Source organism: Coregonus lavaretus (genome assembly GCF_964263955.1).
Source record: "Coregonus lavaretus genome assembly, chromosome: 27".
Lineage (NCBI taxonomy): Eukaryota > Metazoa > Chordata > Actinopteri > Salmoniformes > Salmonidae > Coregonus > Coregonus lavaretus.
Window position 1 is genome coordinate 7,887,530 of NC_140014.1, and position 16,727 is coordinate 7,904,256.

The 16,727-nt window shown below is 41.5% G+C and overlaps 1 protein-coding gene across 1 annotated transcript in view; it reads right to left on the reverse strand.

Moving 5' to 3' along the window:
• Positions 1 to 16,727, reverse strand: part of LOC311102746 (connector enhancer of kinase suppressor of ras 1-like) — a 111,883-nt gene that overhangs the window by 14,043 nt on the left and 81,113 nt on the right. Inside the window, exons 11-16 of the mRNA XM_084144131.1 lie at positions 14,530 to 14,669; positions 13,606 to 13,757; positions 13,376 to 13,409; positions 13,049 to 13,224; positions 11,856 to 11,929; positions 2,235 to 2,306 (exon numbers count right to left, since the gene is read on the reverse strand). Coding sequence (XP_084000257.1) covers positions 2,235 to 2,306; positions 11,856 to 11,929; positions 13,049 to 13,224; positions 13,376 to 13,409; positions 13,606 to 13,757; positions 14,530 to 14,669 — 648 coding nt within the window. The remainder of the gene's footprint in view (positions 1 to 2,234; positions 2,307 to 11,855; positions 11,930 to 13,048; positions 13,225 to 13,375; positions 13,410 to 13,605; positions 13,758 to 14,529; positions 14,670 to 16,727) is intronic.

Genomic DNA, 16,727 nt, shown 5'->3' on the forward strand with positions numbered 1-16,727 from the left:
CTGCATCAGTGGCTTGTAGGCTATGCGTGGAAGTAAGGAGATGCTAAACGTGTTTATGCTAATTACGGTCAATTACCGTGAGACCTGCAGTTATTTGCTTGACAATTACCGGCTCCACAGCCCTAGTGACATATCCAGTGAGCACAAGATGTTGAAAATACGTCTTTCTTGTGCTCATAGGGTAGCTTTTCTCTTTATCTTCATGGTCCCAGATCTGTTTGTGCCACGTGACAATGACAGGAATGGAGTTGGAAAGACAGCACAAACAGATCTGGGACCAGGCTAATGTGACCCATGTCTGATATATTAACCTTCTCTAAAGAAAGAGCCATCACTGACCATGGTTGTAGCCTATAAAACTAAATACTCAAGCAAATAACCTTGCCTGACCAACCAACATCACCCATTCTTTGCCTCAAAAACGCTTGAATCAGAAGATGTCTCTTTAGCCACGCTACATCATTTCAATGCAATGCAGATGAATATTAAGTGTATGCAAATCAAATCACTGGGACATTTCTATTATCGGTTCTATGGGGAATCCTCAGTTGTAGGCTTGGAAGGTGTACTGTTTACCGAGGTATTTGGAAGTAGCCACGGCATGCTTTTTCAATACCATGAATACCATTGAAACAATTTCTTTGAAGCTTTTATTTTTATAAATGTGAATATTTGTAGCTACTTTTTAAGTAAATACCTGTACAATACGTTAGGAGGTAAAGCATTTCACCTGTCACATTACTTTTTATTATAAAGCTTACCGGTAGTCCCCAGTCACACGTTTGTTTACAAGCACACAATGACAATAGACTGGAGCCTTGAGTCACTCACTGTTGTGCAGTACGCACCAGGTGATCTACCTATAGTATGGAATTGACAACTAAATGTTTGCCAGCTAGATATCTTATACAGTGAGCTCCAAAAGTATTGGGACAGTGACATTTTTTGTTTTGTTTTGACTCTGTACTCCAGCACTTTGGATTTGAAATGATACAATGACTACGAGGTTAAAGTGCAGACCATCAGCTTTAATTTTTAATTTGAGAGTATTTTCATCCATATTGTGTGAACCGTTTAGAAATTAAAGCACTTTTTGTACATAGTCCCCCCATTTTAGGAGACCAAAAGTATTGGGACAAATTCACTTATATGTGTATTAAAGTAGTAAAAAGTTTAGCATTTGGTCCTATATTCATAGCACGCAATAATTACATCAAGCTTGTGACTGTACAAACTTGTTGGATGCATTTGCTGTTTGTTTTGGTTGTGTTTCAGATTATTTTGTGCCCAATAGAACTGAATGGGACATAATGTATTGGAGTCACCTTTATTGTAAATAAGAATAGAATATGTTTCTAAACACTTCTACATTAATGTGGATGCTAGAATGATTACGGATAATGCTCAATCGTGAATAATGATGAGTGAGAACGTTACGGACACACAAATATCATACCCCCCCCCAAGAATGCTAAAGTCCCCTGTTAATGAAATGGTCAGAAGTTAGCATGTCTTCGGGGTATGATATTTGTGCGTCTGTAACACCCGATATGGATTAAAATACCCTCAAATTAAAGCTGACAGTCTGCACTTTGACCTCATAGTCATTGTATCATTTCAAATCCACAGTGCTGGTGTACAGAGCCAAAACAAAAAAAAATTTGTCACTGTCCCAATACTTTTGGAGCTAGCTCACTGGAACTATTAAGTTAACTGTCTAAAATGTGCTAAATGCTCTGCAGTTGTGCATTTGGTTTGCTAAATTAGTAGCTAGTTATCTAGCTAGCTAAGTGGTTAGCATCTTGCAAAATCAAGCTTCTCTTAGTAAAGCAGAGAATCCCCTCCTGGATCAAGAGCCTTGCTGTCTAACATTTGTTTTGTGCGTGCAGCAAACTGTGAGTAGCATTTTTTTGTTACTTTTATAACTTCATGAGTTGGGATGTATGTTCTGCAAATAGTTTATGTTTGCATGTGCTCATTAGCATTTAGCTAGCATTCGCTACGGTATTTAACATTTAATTGTTAGCATGGGGGGGGGGGGGCTTCATCATTCGTGGGGGACGACATGTTTACTGTTGCCTTGTTTTTCCTAAAGAATGAATACTCTCGCAAGTAATTGAATACTAACATGCGTTTGGATATTCGATTAATCGCGCCCATCCCTAATGTGTGTGTATTAGCACAGTGTGTATATGCACACTGTGCGTGTGTGTTGATAAATCTGTCATACTTACTTGCTCATGTCATTGACATTCTCAGCGGCGAAGAAGAAAGTCTGGAAGCGCTGGTGGCACATTTGGAAGACACTGGGAGAAGGAGAGTGAGATGGAGTGGGAGAGAGACAGAGGGAGAGTGAGAGAGAGAAAGAGAGTGATTATAATTAAGTCTCCACAGCCTCATACAGGATCTAGATACTTTTTCTAACCTCTCTGGATTACAACCACATTATGATGAGTGTACTATATTACGTATTGGATCACCAAAAAAATACAACTTTTACATTCCCGTGTAGTTTACCAATAAAATGGTCTGACGGTGATGTGGACATACTCGGTATTCATATCCCGAAAGAAAGAAATGATCTCACTACAATACATTTTTATAGAAAATGAGCAAAAATAGATGAGATCTTGCTACCATGGAAAGGAAAATTATTGTGGAAAAATCACCCTGATTAACTCTTTAGTCATATCCAAGTTTACCTATTTGGCCTTGCCTACACCTAGCGAATTGTTTTTTTAATTATATGAGCAAAAAATATTCAATTTTATTTGGAACGGCAAGCCAGACAAAATTAAAGGGGCCTATTTATATAATGAATATGAATTTGGAGGGCAGAAATGATTAAATATTAAAGCATTAGACCTCTTACTAAAGGCTTTCGTCATACAAAAGTTATACTGAAATCCGAACTGGTTCTCTAGCAGATTAGTAAGAATGTCTCACCCCTTGTTCAAGAATGGCCTTTTTCCCTTTATTCAGATTACAACCTCTCACTTTCGGTTATTTGAAAATGAAATAATCTCCAAAACGTCACTATTTTTAAAACAAGCCATAGAAAGTTGGTTGCAATTTCAGTTTAATCCACCAGAAAAGACTGAACAAATAATACAACAAATATTATGGTTAAACTCGAATATACAGTGGGGAAAAAAAGTATTTAGTCAGCCACCAATTGTGCAAGTTCTCCCACTTAAAAAGATGAGAGAGGCCTGTAATTTTCATCATAGGTACACGTCAACTATGACAGACAAAATGAGAAAAAAATATTCAGAAAATCACATTGTAGGATTTTTAATGAATTTATTTGCAAATTATGGTGGAAAATAAGTATTTGGTCACCTACAAACAAGCAAGATTTCTGGCTCTCACAGACCTGTAACTTCTTCTTTAAGAGGCTCCTCTGTCCTCCACTCGTTACCAGTATTAATGGCACCTGTTTGAACTTGTTATCAGTATAAAAGACACCTGTCCACAACCTCAAACAGTCACACTCCAAACTCCACTATGGCCAAGACCAAAGAGCTGTCAAAGGACACCAGAAACAAAATTGTAGACCTGCACCAGGCTGGGAAGACTGAATCTGCAATAGGTAAGCAGCTTGGTTTGAAGAAATCAACTGTGGGAGCAATTATTAGGAAATGGAAGACATACAAGACCACTGATAATCTCCCTCGATCTGGGGCTCCACGCAAGATCTCACCCCGTGGGGTCAAAATGATCACAAGAACGGTGAGCAAAAATCCCAGAACCACACGGGGGGACCTAGTGAATGACCTGCAGAGAGCTGGGACCAAAGTAACAAAGCCTACCATCAGTAACACACTACGCCGCCAGGGACTCAAATCCTGCAGTGCAGACGTGTCCCCCTGCTTAAGTCCAGGCCCGTCTGAAGTTTTCTAGAGTGCATTTGGATGATCCAGAAGAGGATTGGGAGAATGTCATATGGTCAGATGAAACCAAAATAGAACTTTTTGGTCAAAACTCAACTCGTCGTGTTTGGAGGACAAAGAATGCTGAGTTGCATCCAAAGAACACCATACCTACTGTGAAGCATGGGGGTGGAAACATCATGCTTTGGGGCTGTTTTTCTGCAAAGGGACCAGGACGACTGATCCGTGTAAAGGAAAGAATGAATGGGGCCATGTATCGTGAGATTTTGAGTGAAAACCTCCTTCCATCAGCAAGGGCATTGAAGATGAAACGTGGTTGGGTCTTTCAGCATGACAATGATCCCAAACACACCGCCCAGGCAACGAATGAGTGGCTTCGTAAGAAGCATTTCAAGGTCCTGGAGTGGCCTAGCCAGTCTCCAGATCTCAACCCCATAGAAAATCTTTGGAGGGAGTTGAAAGTCTGTGTTGCCCAGCGACAGCCCCAAAACATCACTGCTCTAGAGGAGATCTGCATGGAGGAATGGGCCAAAATACCAGCAACAGTGTGTGAAAACCTTGTGAAGACTTACAGAAAAAGTTTGACCTGTGTCATTGCCAACAAAGGGTATATAACAAAGTATTGAGAAACTTTTTTTATTGACCAAATACTTATTTTCCACCATAATTTGCAAATTAATTAATTAAAAATCCTACAATGTGATTTTCTGGATTTTTTTTCTCTCATTTTGTCTGTCATAGTTGACGTGTACCAATGATGAAAATTACAGGCCTCTCTCATCTTTTTAAGTGGGAGAACTTGCACAATTGGTGGCTGACTAAATACTTTTTTCCCCCCACTGTACTAACTAATAAAAATAAACATTATTTTTGGAATCTTTTTTTTTTTTAAAGGTATCATTGTAAATTATATCATAAACAGGGCTGGTGGAGTTATTTCACACATGTAGCCAACAAAAATATATGGAAATGTCTGCTCTACCCAAAATTACAACCAACTAATTGCAGCATTACTACAAAAATGGAAGAGGCATAGTAAGGAACTTGTCTGTCGGCCCTGATTTAAAGACCAAAATTGGTTAAAGAAAATTGTGATAAATAAAAAAGTATACCAGTTTCATTTAAGGACCCAAAAATTGACAGCTGTGCCATATAGATTACAAAATAGTTGGGAAGAGATTTTTGATGTACTGATTCCATGGCACATGGTTTATGAGCTTGTGATGGCCCTGAATTTGTCTGAATCGTCTCAGTGCTTCTCCTGCCGATGGGGCGCTTCCCCTTTAATTCCCTATTAAATAGCCTGTGACAGCGGCGTGAGAGAGGAAGTGTTCAACCCTCAGCTAGGAAGTTTGTTTTGTTGTATTTAAAAGTGTGTACTGTAGCCGTGTCTCAGGATCAACCAGTATCGGATCTACTTATGTGTATTGTTGGACTACCTATTTACGTTGTTCTCCGCTGTTCTCCTTGGACTTTCTCTGTTGGAGATCTGTTGGCGGATTGGATTGTCTGACTGACCACCACTTTTTTGCATACGGTATTTCATTTGTTTTGGGGTGATTTATACTGCCGGTTTATGTGTTCAGTTGAAGACTATTGAGATTTCTGACACTCTTTATTGTGTGTGAAACGGGAGTTTCTTGCAATCTGATTGTATGAATGAACCCGGTTTTACTCATCACTTTATGGAAGGACAATTGCGTGACTGAGGTCACTTGAGTTCACTTGAACTCATTTACTGGGCTGGACTCTTTTTAGGCCAGAGGTACGGGACTTTTCTTGAGGAACCAGAGATCATTGTGTTGTGACATTATTACAGTGGGGAAAAAAAGTATTTAGTCAGCCACCAATTGTGCAAGTTCTCCCACTTAAAAAGATGAGAGGCCTGTAATTTTCATCATAGGTACACGTCAACTATGACAGACAAAATGAGAAACATTTTTCCAGAAAATCACATTGTAGGATTTTTAATGAATTTATTTGCTAATTATGGTGGAAAATAAGTATTTGGTCAATAACAAAAGTTTCTCAATACTTTGTTATATACCCTTTGTTGGCAATGACACAGGTCAAACGTTTTCTGTAAGTCTTCATAAGGGTTTCACACACTGTTGCTGGTATTTTGGCCCATTCCTCCATGCAGATCTCCTCTAGAGCAGTGATGTTTTGGGGCTGTCGCTGGGCAACATGGACTTTCAACTCCCTCCAAAGATTTTCTATGGGGTTGAGATCTGGAGACTGGCTAGGCCACTCCAGGACCTTGAAATGCTACTTACGAAGCCACTCCTTCGTTGCCCGGGCGGTGTGTTTGGGATCATTGTCATGCTGAAAGACCCAGCCACGTTTCATCTTCAATGCCCTTGCTGATGGAAGGAGGTTTTCACTCAAAATCTCACGATACATGGCCCCATTCATTCTTTCCTTTACACGGATCAGTCGTCCTGGTCCCTTTGCAGAAAGACAGCCCCAAAGCATGATGTTTCCACCCCCATGCTTCACAGTAGGTATGGTGTTCTTTGGATGCAACTCAGCATTCTTTGTCCTCCAAACACGACGAGTTGAGTTTTTACCAAAAAGTTATATTTTGGTTTCATCTGACCATATGACATTCTCCCAATCCTCTTCTGGATCATCCAAATGCACTCTAGCAAACTTCAGACGGGCCTGGACATGTACTGGCTTAAGCAGGGGGACACGTCTGGCACTGCAGGATTTGAGTCCCTGGCGGCGTAGTGTGTTACTGATGGTAGGCTTTGTTACTTTGGTCCCAGCTCTCTGCAGGTCATTCACTAGGTCCCCCCGTGTGGTTCTGGGATTTTTGCTCACCGTTCTTGTGATCCTTTTGACCCCACGGGGTGAGATCTTGCGTGGAGCCCCAGATCAAGGGAGATTATCAGTGGTCTTGTATGTCTTCCATTTCCTAATAATTGCTCCCACAGTTGATTTCTTCAAACCAAGCTGCTTACCTATTGCAGATTCAGTCTTCCCAGCCTGGTGCAGGTCTTTTGACAGCTCTTTGGTCTTGGCCATAGTGGAGTTTGGAGTGTGACTGTTTGAGGTTGTGGACAGGTGTCTTTTATACTGATAACAAGTTCAAACAGGTGCCATTAATACAGGTAACGAGTGGAGGACAGAGGAGCCTCTTAAAGAAGAAGTTACAGGTCTGTGAGAGCCAGAAATCTTGCTTGTTTGTAGGTGACCAAATACTTATTTTCCACCATGATTTGCAAATAAATTCATTAAAAATCCTACAATGTGATTTTCTGTATTTGTTTCTCTCTATTTGTCTGTCATAGTTGACGTGTACCTATGATGAAAATTACAGGCCTCGCTCATCTTTTTAAGTGGGAGAACTTGCACAATTGGTGGCTGACTAAATACTTTTTTTCCCCACTGTATGTGTTTGATCATTTATTTTGGTAATCCAACCAATGCTAAATAAGTTGTTTTGAAGTGATTTCCAATGTTATAAGGGTTTATGAAAAGTGTATTTACACGAGTCCTTTGTATTGGTGTAGACTTGACGGACCGGACGGGACTCATTCCCTCATAAACAAAAAGGGGAAATCAATATTTTCTCTGGTAGGCACAACCTACCTGACACCCCTAACAAAAAACGACCTCAAGTTAAAACCGTTACATAAAAAGTGGCACCCCAGTTGGTACTCGAACCTATAATCCCTGGCTTAAGAGGCCAGTGTCTTATCCATTAGGCCACTGGGGCACTTCCCCTTTAATTCCCTATGAAATAGCCAGGACCAGCTGCGCAAAAGGGGCTTGTGAAAGTGGCATGAGAGAGGAAGTGTTCAACCCTCAGCTTGGAAGCTCGTTCATACCCAGTTTGTTTTGTTGTATTTAGAAGTGTGTACTGTAGCTGTGTCGCAGGATCAAGCAGTATCGGATCTACTTATGTCTATTACATGGCACCACTAACAAAAAACAACCTGAAGTCAAAACCGTTACAAGCTGATACACAAAACGACGGCGGATTCTAAAAACATAGAATTTTTCAATTTAAATTATTATACAAAATTCTTGCAACAAACAGAATGTTATATACAGTGCATTCGGAAAGTATTCAGACCCCTTGACTTCTTCCACATTTTGTTGCATTACAGACTTATTCTAAAATGGATTAAATTGTTTTTCCCCCGTCATCAATCTACACACAATACCCCATAATGACAAAGCAAAAACAGGTTTTTAGAAATGTTTGCAAAAACAAATAAAACTAATAAACTGAAATATCACATTTACAAAAGTATTCAGAGCCCTTACTCAGTATTGAAGCACCATTGGGTATGACGCTACAAGCTTGGCACACCTGTATTTGGGGAGTTTCTCCCATTCTTCTCTGCAGATTCTCTCAAGCTCTGTCAGGTTGGATGGGGAGCATCGCTGCACAGCTATTTTCAGGTCTCTCCAGAGATGTTCGATGGGGTTCAAGTCCGGGCTCTGGATGGGCCACTCAAGGACATACAGTGACTTGTCCCGAGGCCACTCCTGCGTTGTCTTGGCTGTGTGCTTAGGTCGTTGTCCTGTTGAAATGTGAACCTTCGCCCCAGTCTGAGGTCCTGAGCGCTCTGGAGCAGGTTTTCATTAAGCATCTCTGTACTTTGCTCTTTTCATCTTTCCCTCAATCCTGACTAGTCTCCCAGTCCCTGCCACTCAAAAACATCCCCACAGCATGATGCTGCCACCACCATGCTTCACCGTAAGGATGGTGCCAGGTTTCCTCCAGACGTGACGATTGGCATTCAGGCCAAAGAGTTCAATCTTGGGTTCATCATGGTCTGAGAGTCCTTTAGGTGTATTTTGGCAAGCTCCAAGAGGGCTGTCATGTGCCTTTTACTGAGGAGTGGCTTCCGTCTGGCCACTCTACCATAAAGGCCTGATTGGTAGAGTGCTGCAGAAATGGTTGTCCTTCTGGAAGGTTCTCCCATCTCCACAGAGGAACTCTGGAGCTCTGTCAGAGTGACCATCGGGTTCTTGGTCACCTCCCTGACCAAGGCCCTTCTACCCCGATTGCTCAGTTTGGCCGGGCGGCCAGCTCTGGGAAGAGTCTTGGTGGTTCCATACTCTTTCCATTTATGAATGATGAGGCCACTGTGTTCTTGGGGACCTTCAATGCTGCAGAAATGTTTTGCTACCCTTCCCCAGATCTGTGCCTCGACACAATCCTGTCTAGGAGCTCTACGGACAATTCCTTTGACGTCATGGCTTGGTTTTTGCTCTGACATGCGCTGTCAACTGTGGGACCTTATATAGACAGGTGTGTGCCTTTCCAAATCATGTCCAATCAATTGAATTTACCACAGGTGGACTCCACTCAAGTTGTAGAAACATATCAAGGATGATCAATGGGAACAGGATGCACCTGAGCTCAATTTCGAGTCTCATAGCAAATGGTCTGAATACTTTTGTAAATAACGTATCTTTTTTTTTCTGGCAAAAATGTCTAAACCTGTTTTCACTGTCATTGTGGGGTATTGTGTGTAGATTGATGAGGGATTTAAAAAAATCAATTTTAGAATAAGGCTGTAACGTAACAAATGGTGGAAAAGAGAAGGGGTCTGAATACTTTCCGCATGCACTGTATATGGGGGATACAACCATCCCAGCTCTACAGAATTTGCTGCGAAGAGAGAACCATTAGATCATTTGTTTTGGTACTGTCCATATGTAGCTTGTTTTTGGTCACAGGTTCAGGAATGGCTGAAGTATTGCAACATTTACCTGGAGCTAACTCTGCAAATAGCCCTGCTGGGTGACTTAAAGTCTGTCAATTGATCAATAATTTAATAATACTTTTAGCAAAAATATTTATTTTCAATCTGTAGAAACAATGAGAAAAGAACATTTCAGAACTATATGGCAAATAGAAATAAAAAATGGATGGTCTTCAGAGATGGATGGGAGGGGTTGAGGGTAGCTAAAGGATGGGATTAAAAACAAATAAAAATAACTATTGTAAAATACATTGTGACCATAAAATATACATAGTATGTATAAGCTGGAAGTAGAAGCCTAAGTGTTGTTGTTCATTAGTTTACTCCAATTAGGGGAGGGGTGGTAGGGTTAGGGGAACATAAAAGGAAAATATATAAGACAATATACACAATCAGTCAAAAGTTTGGACACAACTACTCATTCAAGGGTTTGTCTGTATTTTTAATTTTTTTTACATTGTAGAATAATAGTGAAGACATCAAAACTATGAAATAACACATATGCAATCATGTAATAACCCAAAAAATCGTTAAACAAATCCAAATATATTTTATATTTGAGTATCTTCAAATAGCCACCCTTTGCCTTGATGACAGCTTTGCACACTTCGCATACTCTCAACCAGCTTCATGAGGTAGTCACCTGGAATGCATTTCAATTAACAGGTGTGCTTTCTTAAAAGTTAAATGTGGAATTTCTTTCCTTCTTAATGCTTTTGAGCCAATCAGTTGTGTTGTGACAAGGTGGGGGGTGGGGGGGGGGGGGTATACAGTCCTTCAAGTGCAGTCGCAAAAACCATCAAGCGCTATGATGAAACTGGCTCTCAAGAGGACCACCACAGGAATGGAAGACCCGGAGTTACCTCTGCTGGATAAGTTCATTAGAGTTACCAAATAAATGCTTCACAGAGTTCAAGTAACATATCTCAACATCAACTGTTCAGAGGGGACTGTGTGAATCAGGCCATGGTCGAATTGCTGCAAAGAAACCACTACTAAAGGACACCAATAATAAGAAGAGACCTGCTTGGGCCAAGAAACACGAGCAATGGACATTAGACCGGTGTAAATATGTCCTTTAGTCTGGAGTCCAAATTTGAGATTTTTGGTTCCAACCGCTGTGTCTTTGTGAGACGCGGTGTGGGTGAACAGATGATCTCTGCATGTGTAGTTCCCACCGTGAAGCATGGAGAAGGAGGTGTGATGGTGTGGGGTGCTTTGCTGGTGACACTGTCGGTGATTTATTTAGAATTCAAGGCACACTTAACCAGCATGGCTACCACAGCATTCTGCAGCGATACGCCATCCCATTTGGTTTGCGGTTAATGGGACTATCATTTGTTTTTCAACAGGACAATGACCCAAAACACACCTCCAGGCTGTGTAAGGGCTATTTGACCAAGGAGAGTGATGGAGTGCTGCATCAGATGACCTGGCCTCCACAATCACCCGACCTCAAACCAATTCAGATGGTTTGGGATGAGTTGGACAGCAGAGTGAAGGAAAAGCAGCCAACAAGCGCTCAACATAATAATAATAAAAAAGAATATGCCATTTAGCAGACGCTTTTATCCAAAGCGACTTACAGTCATGTGTGCATATTTTATTTTTTAGGTATGGGTGGTCCCGGGGATCGAACCCACTACCCTGGCATTACAAGCGCCATGCTCTACCAGTTGAGCTACAGAGGACCACAACATATATGTGGGAACTCCTTCAAGACTGTTGGAAAAGGTGAAGCTGGTTGAGAGAATGCGAAGTGTGCAAAGCTGTCATCAAGGCAAAGGGTGGCTATTTGAAGAATCTCAAATATAAAATATATTTTGATTTGTTTAACACTTTTTTGGTTTCTACATGATTCCATATGTGTTCTTTCATAGTTTCGATGTCTTCACTATTATTCTACAATGTAAAAATTTTTAAAAATAAAGAAAAACCCTTGAATGAGTAGGTGTGTCCATACTTTTGACTGGTACTGTACATTACACTGGGCTTGCATTGCAACCTAATAATGCAAGGGTTAATAGGTCAAGTCCAAATCTGGGTTAAAATAATATTCCAAATATTTCATTTGCTTGAGCCTGTCTGGAGTGTCAGATGGATGGGATATTCATAGTCGGGATGATTCTATTGTGCCAGATTTCAAGCACAGATTTTCAAATCCTATTTAAACCCAGATGGGTAAATAACTTGTCTTATCACACTAGACACTCTATCCGACAAGGGTACTCACTACTTCCTCTTATGTTCTCCTGCACCCTCTATGTTGTAGCTGGAGATCTGAACCAGGCCCTCCGCTTTCTCTTCCTGACAATGACAAAGAAAGAAATAGGTTAATCAACCACAACTACTGCAGCCATTATAGCCTGGTTACTCCACACTGAACCCTACGAGTGTTCAGTCCACTTTAACCAGGCTACTGCATTTCCAATCAATCAAATGTATTTATAAAGCCCTTTTTACATCAGCAGATGTATACAGTGCTATACAGATACCCAGCCTAAAACCCCAAACAGCAAGCAATGCAGATGTAGAAGAATTCTATACAGTGAGCACGTCGTTGAAAATAAGTATACGTCTCTTCTAACGTCTTTTGTGCCTGGTAGTTTTGATAAGGACTGCCTCATAAGAGGCAATGCTTATCACAATTACCAGGCATAAAAGACATACAGATAATGCCAAATCACATTGCACAGTGTAAACCTGTTTAGCTAGATAAAACTGAACCGTGTGCTACCACAACCAAATGCAATAATATTATCACAGTCATTGTGATAAATGCAACTCTCTGAGCCATGTTATTATTGGTCCTCCATCACATTATGTGCATAAACCTGCCAATGAGATACTGTGTATAATATGTGCATATTGTAATATAATAATAATATATGCATATTGTCTATTATCTGCTGTAACCTGGCCAAGGACATCAGATGAAAACTAACTTTTATGGCTAACACAAGCACTTTTACTATACATTGATATGAGGTGTAGAATGCTGATTCATGTGCATTGTCTCTGTCAACGCAATAAGATTAATACACTCATAAGATTGTGTTCACTTGGGGTACATTCAGTGAAGTGAAACGTTTTGATAGAAATGTCATGAATAAAGCTGCCATGATTCCCCATTTTCTTCATGACAGACAATCCTATCTGGTCTACACAATACCATACAATCTACACCATTATGTATGCACCCTCCTGAACAGTTATCAAGTCCTGGAATATTAAAGCATCATACATGATTGTGTTTAACGGTTTTTCTTTCCTGACCCTTTTTGAGGGGGGATGTGTGGGGAGTTGGGGGGGCTCAACTGGGTTAGCACTGGTAACATAGTTATAACTAATAAAACAGTTAATACAGTCAATTAAACAGTTAATAGAACAGTTAATATTTATAACTAATAAAACAAAGGACCTCACCTGCTGACTGGTGTACCAGTAGAGAGTGGGGCCTTTGAGGACGAACCAGAAACGCTGCCACTTCTGGGTCATGAACACACTGCTCTCCTTCCTCTTCTTCCACAGCCAGCCGTCACACTCGGGCCGACTCAGCTCACGACACGACACACGCCGCCTGCTCATCGCTGTACGCGTACCTAAGGGGGGTGGGGGGGCGACGGGAGAGGGTGTCAAAGTCAAGGTACCACAATCTCATGCACATCGAAATACCGGTTGTGAAAATAGGTACAGTACATGTAAAGTACTCTAAATAAATAAGGAAAACTGATTTTGAAAACCCAAACTTACCTTTTCTAGACACATTTTTTGGTTCTTTATCCTCCTAAAATGAAAACAGCAGAGAACTTGTGCTCAATTCAATTCAGTCTGAAAAAACGTAATTGTCTATCCAAATTGTCTTTCCAAAAAGCTCACATGCAACACATTAAAACATCACATGTAGAGCGCGACTACAGAAACAAACCTCATCCCCATCATAACCATCACCATAAAACTGTGTGTGTGTGTGTCTCTCTCACCATATGTCCGCCCATCTCAGGGCAGGAACTAATGGAACTGATGCTGGCTCTGCCTAGCTCTATTACCCGGGGGGACGGACTTCTGGAGGGCGCAGAGGCCTCTCCCCTCGGCCCGGGGCTGAGCCTGGACCCCTCCAAACCCTCGGCTTCTCCTAGGACAGACACATGCGTACACACACAGGTGAGAACACTTTTTATACAACACAGCACAATTACAGTCACTACTAAATGCAACAACTAACATTCTGTCTCCAAAAGTCTTACTTTAGCTGGTATTTAGGGTCATGCTCAGTAGCAAAAATATTTAGAAAGGTTTTCAAGCGGAAAATGACAAATTCCTCCCTTTATTGGCTAAATTCTTCAATGTTCTTTCCTGTTTTCCTCTTGTTTCTTACCAACTGGTTTTGGATGCTGAGATTAACTGAACAGGGCCTTGGTAGGCTATCTTCTGAAAAGTTATGACGATAAGCGGTGTCGTCTGAAGACAAGTTCAAACTGTACTTATTTCTGATACTTACTTGAACGATACATAGTGACGCTTGTTCAAATGAAAAAAGGGAATCAATAAGATAACTATTATTACATTATTACCATTTATTGTAATGCCAGTGCGGCTATTCCTTCTAAAACGTATCATATTGGCCTATGTGCCCCAGAACAAGTTCTACCAGATTGTCACTATCTGGCCAAGTTGCAAAGTCGGATGCCCAGGCTAATTGTTATACAATTTATCTTCTTTAAATTTGATTTTAAACTTAACCCTAACCTTAACTACACTGCTAACATTATGCCTAACCTTAAATAAAGACCAAAAAGCTCAATTTTGTTTTCAGAAATGTTTACAATTTAGCCAATTTTGACTTTTCAGCTTGGCTATCAAGTGGGAACCCTTCTCCATTTATGGTCATGTCTATGGTTTCCGACCTGATGACAGGTATGAGAGGTCCCCCTGGTGGACGGGGTGTGATGTGTATATCAGGCTGCCGTCCAATCCCCTGTCGCTGGACAGCTCCGATTTCTCCTGGCCCATGGGCTGGATATCCACTGGCCCTTGAACTGCAGCCCTACATACAGGTAGAGGGGCATACTTTACCACATTAACACTATCCATCCACAGACTTACGTGATGCAGACTTCGTCGGGAGAGGTTGTGTTTTTCTCTAGCAGGAGGTAAGCTTGGCTTCTCATATGGTGTTGAGTAAAGCTTAAACCATGTATTTAGATCGTAGGTAGGTAGTTTATTTAGGTAGTTATTGTAGGTTTCCGTAGGCAATTATTGTAGGTAAGTATTGTTTACATATTGTTTAAGTATTGTTACGGCGGAGCCCGGCGAAGCACGAGGCTAGCTAGCTAGCGGGTAGCTACTGGTAACTTTTATTGGTTATTATCTGTTTAGTGCAATGGTGGAGAGTGGTTTCCAATGTTAATGTGCTAGCTAATGTGCTAGCTAGCCAACGTTATTTTTTTTTTGCTGCGTTATGAAAGGAACTTGACACGGACATGAATTATCTGTTTTGTGTGTTAACACACTCTTGGTATGCTAGCTAGCTAGCGGGTAGCTACTGGTAACGTTTATTGGTAATTATCTGTTTAGTGCAACGGTGGAGAGTTGTTTCCAATGTTAATGTGCTAGCTAACCAACGTTTAATTTTTGCTGCGTTACGAAAGAAACTAGACACGGACATGAATTATCTGTTTAGTGTGTTAACACACTCTTGGTAGTTTGTTGTAACCAAGTATTGGTGCTAAACTGTGTGTTATTGGATGCTAGCATGCTAGTTAGCTATGGCGTCATAGCTAGGCATCGTGGGCTGTTGTGGTTAGTTACTGTGGGTTGGCATTGTTGTTCGGCGGTGCCGGGGGTAGCACGAAGCTAGCTAGCTAGCCGTTCTTCAAACAAGGTCAACACAGTGGCCATTGCTAGCTAGCCAACAGACACGGACACGAATTATCTGCTTAGTGTGTTAACACACTATTGGTGGTTTGTTGTGACCAAGTGTTGGCGCTAAACTGTGTGTTTTTGGATGCAAGTGTTGGTGCTAAACTGTGTGTATTTGGATGCTAGCATGCTAGTTAGCTATGGTGTCATAGTTAGCTAGCTGAATAAAGTGGGTTGAGTCTATTCCTTTAAACATTGAATCGATGTGGTTCACAACAATTCTGATTTCTAAAGGTGGAAGTTGGTAGAGTTTTTGTTCGGGTGGTTCAGTGAAACAATTATAGTTGTTAGAAGTAGAAGTTTTTGGTGAGGGAGGCCCTGCTCTCTACCCTCCCAGATGTTTAGTTCATTTCATTCCGATCTCCTCTGCATTATTGTAGCCATTTGCTACAGCCTGTCAACTATGCCTCTGCCTATCCCTGTTCTCTCCTCTCTGCACAGGCTACACAAACGCCCCACACCGCGTGGCTGCTGCCTCTCTAACCTGGTGGTCCCTGCACGCACCCCACACCTGGAGTTCCAGGTCTCAGGCAGCCTCTGGAACTGCCGTTCTGCTGCCAACAAAGCTGACTTCATCCCAGCCTATGCTAATCTCCAGTCCCTCGACTTCCTGGCGCTGACGGAAACATGGATTACCACTGAAAACACTGCTACTCCTACTGCTCTCTCCTCGTCTGACCATGTGTTCTCGCATACCCCGAGAGCATCTGGTCAGAGGGGTGGTGGCACAGGAATCCTCATCTCTCCCAAGTGGACATTCTAAATTTTTCCCCTAACCCATCTGTCTATCTCCTCATTTGAATTCCATGCTGTCACAGTCACTAGCCCATTTAAGCTTAATATCCTTGTCATCTATCGCCCTCCAGGTTCCCTTGGAGAGTTCATCAATGAGCTTGACGCCTTGATAAGTTCCTTTCCTGAGGATGGCTCACCCCTCACAGTTTTGGGGGATTTCAACCTCCCTATGTCCACATTTGACTCATTTCTCTCTGCCTCCTTCTTTCCACTTCTCTCCTCTTTTGACCTCACCCTCTCACCGTCCCCCCCTACTCACAAGGCAGGCAATACGCTTGACCTCATCTTTACTAGATGCTGCTCTTCTACTAATCTCACTGCAACTCCCCTCCATGTCTCCGACCACTACTTTGTTTCCTTTTCTCTCTCGCTCTCCTCCCACACTACT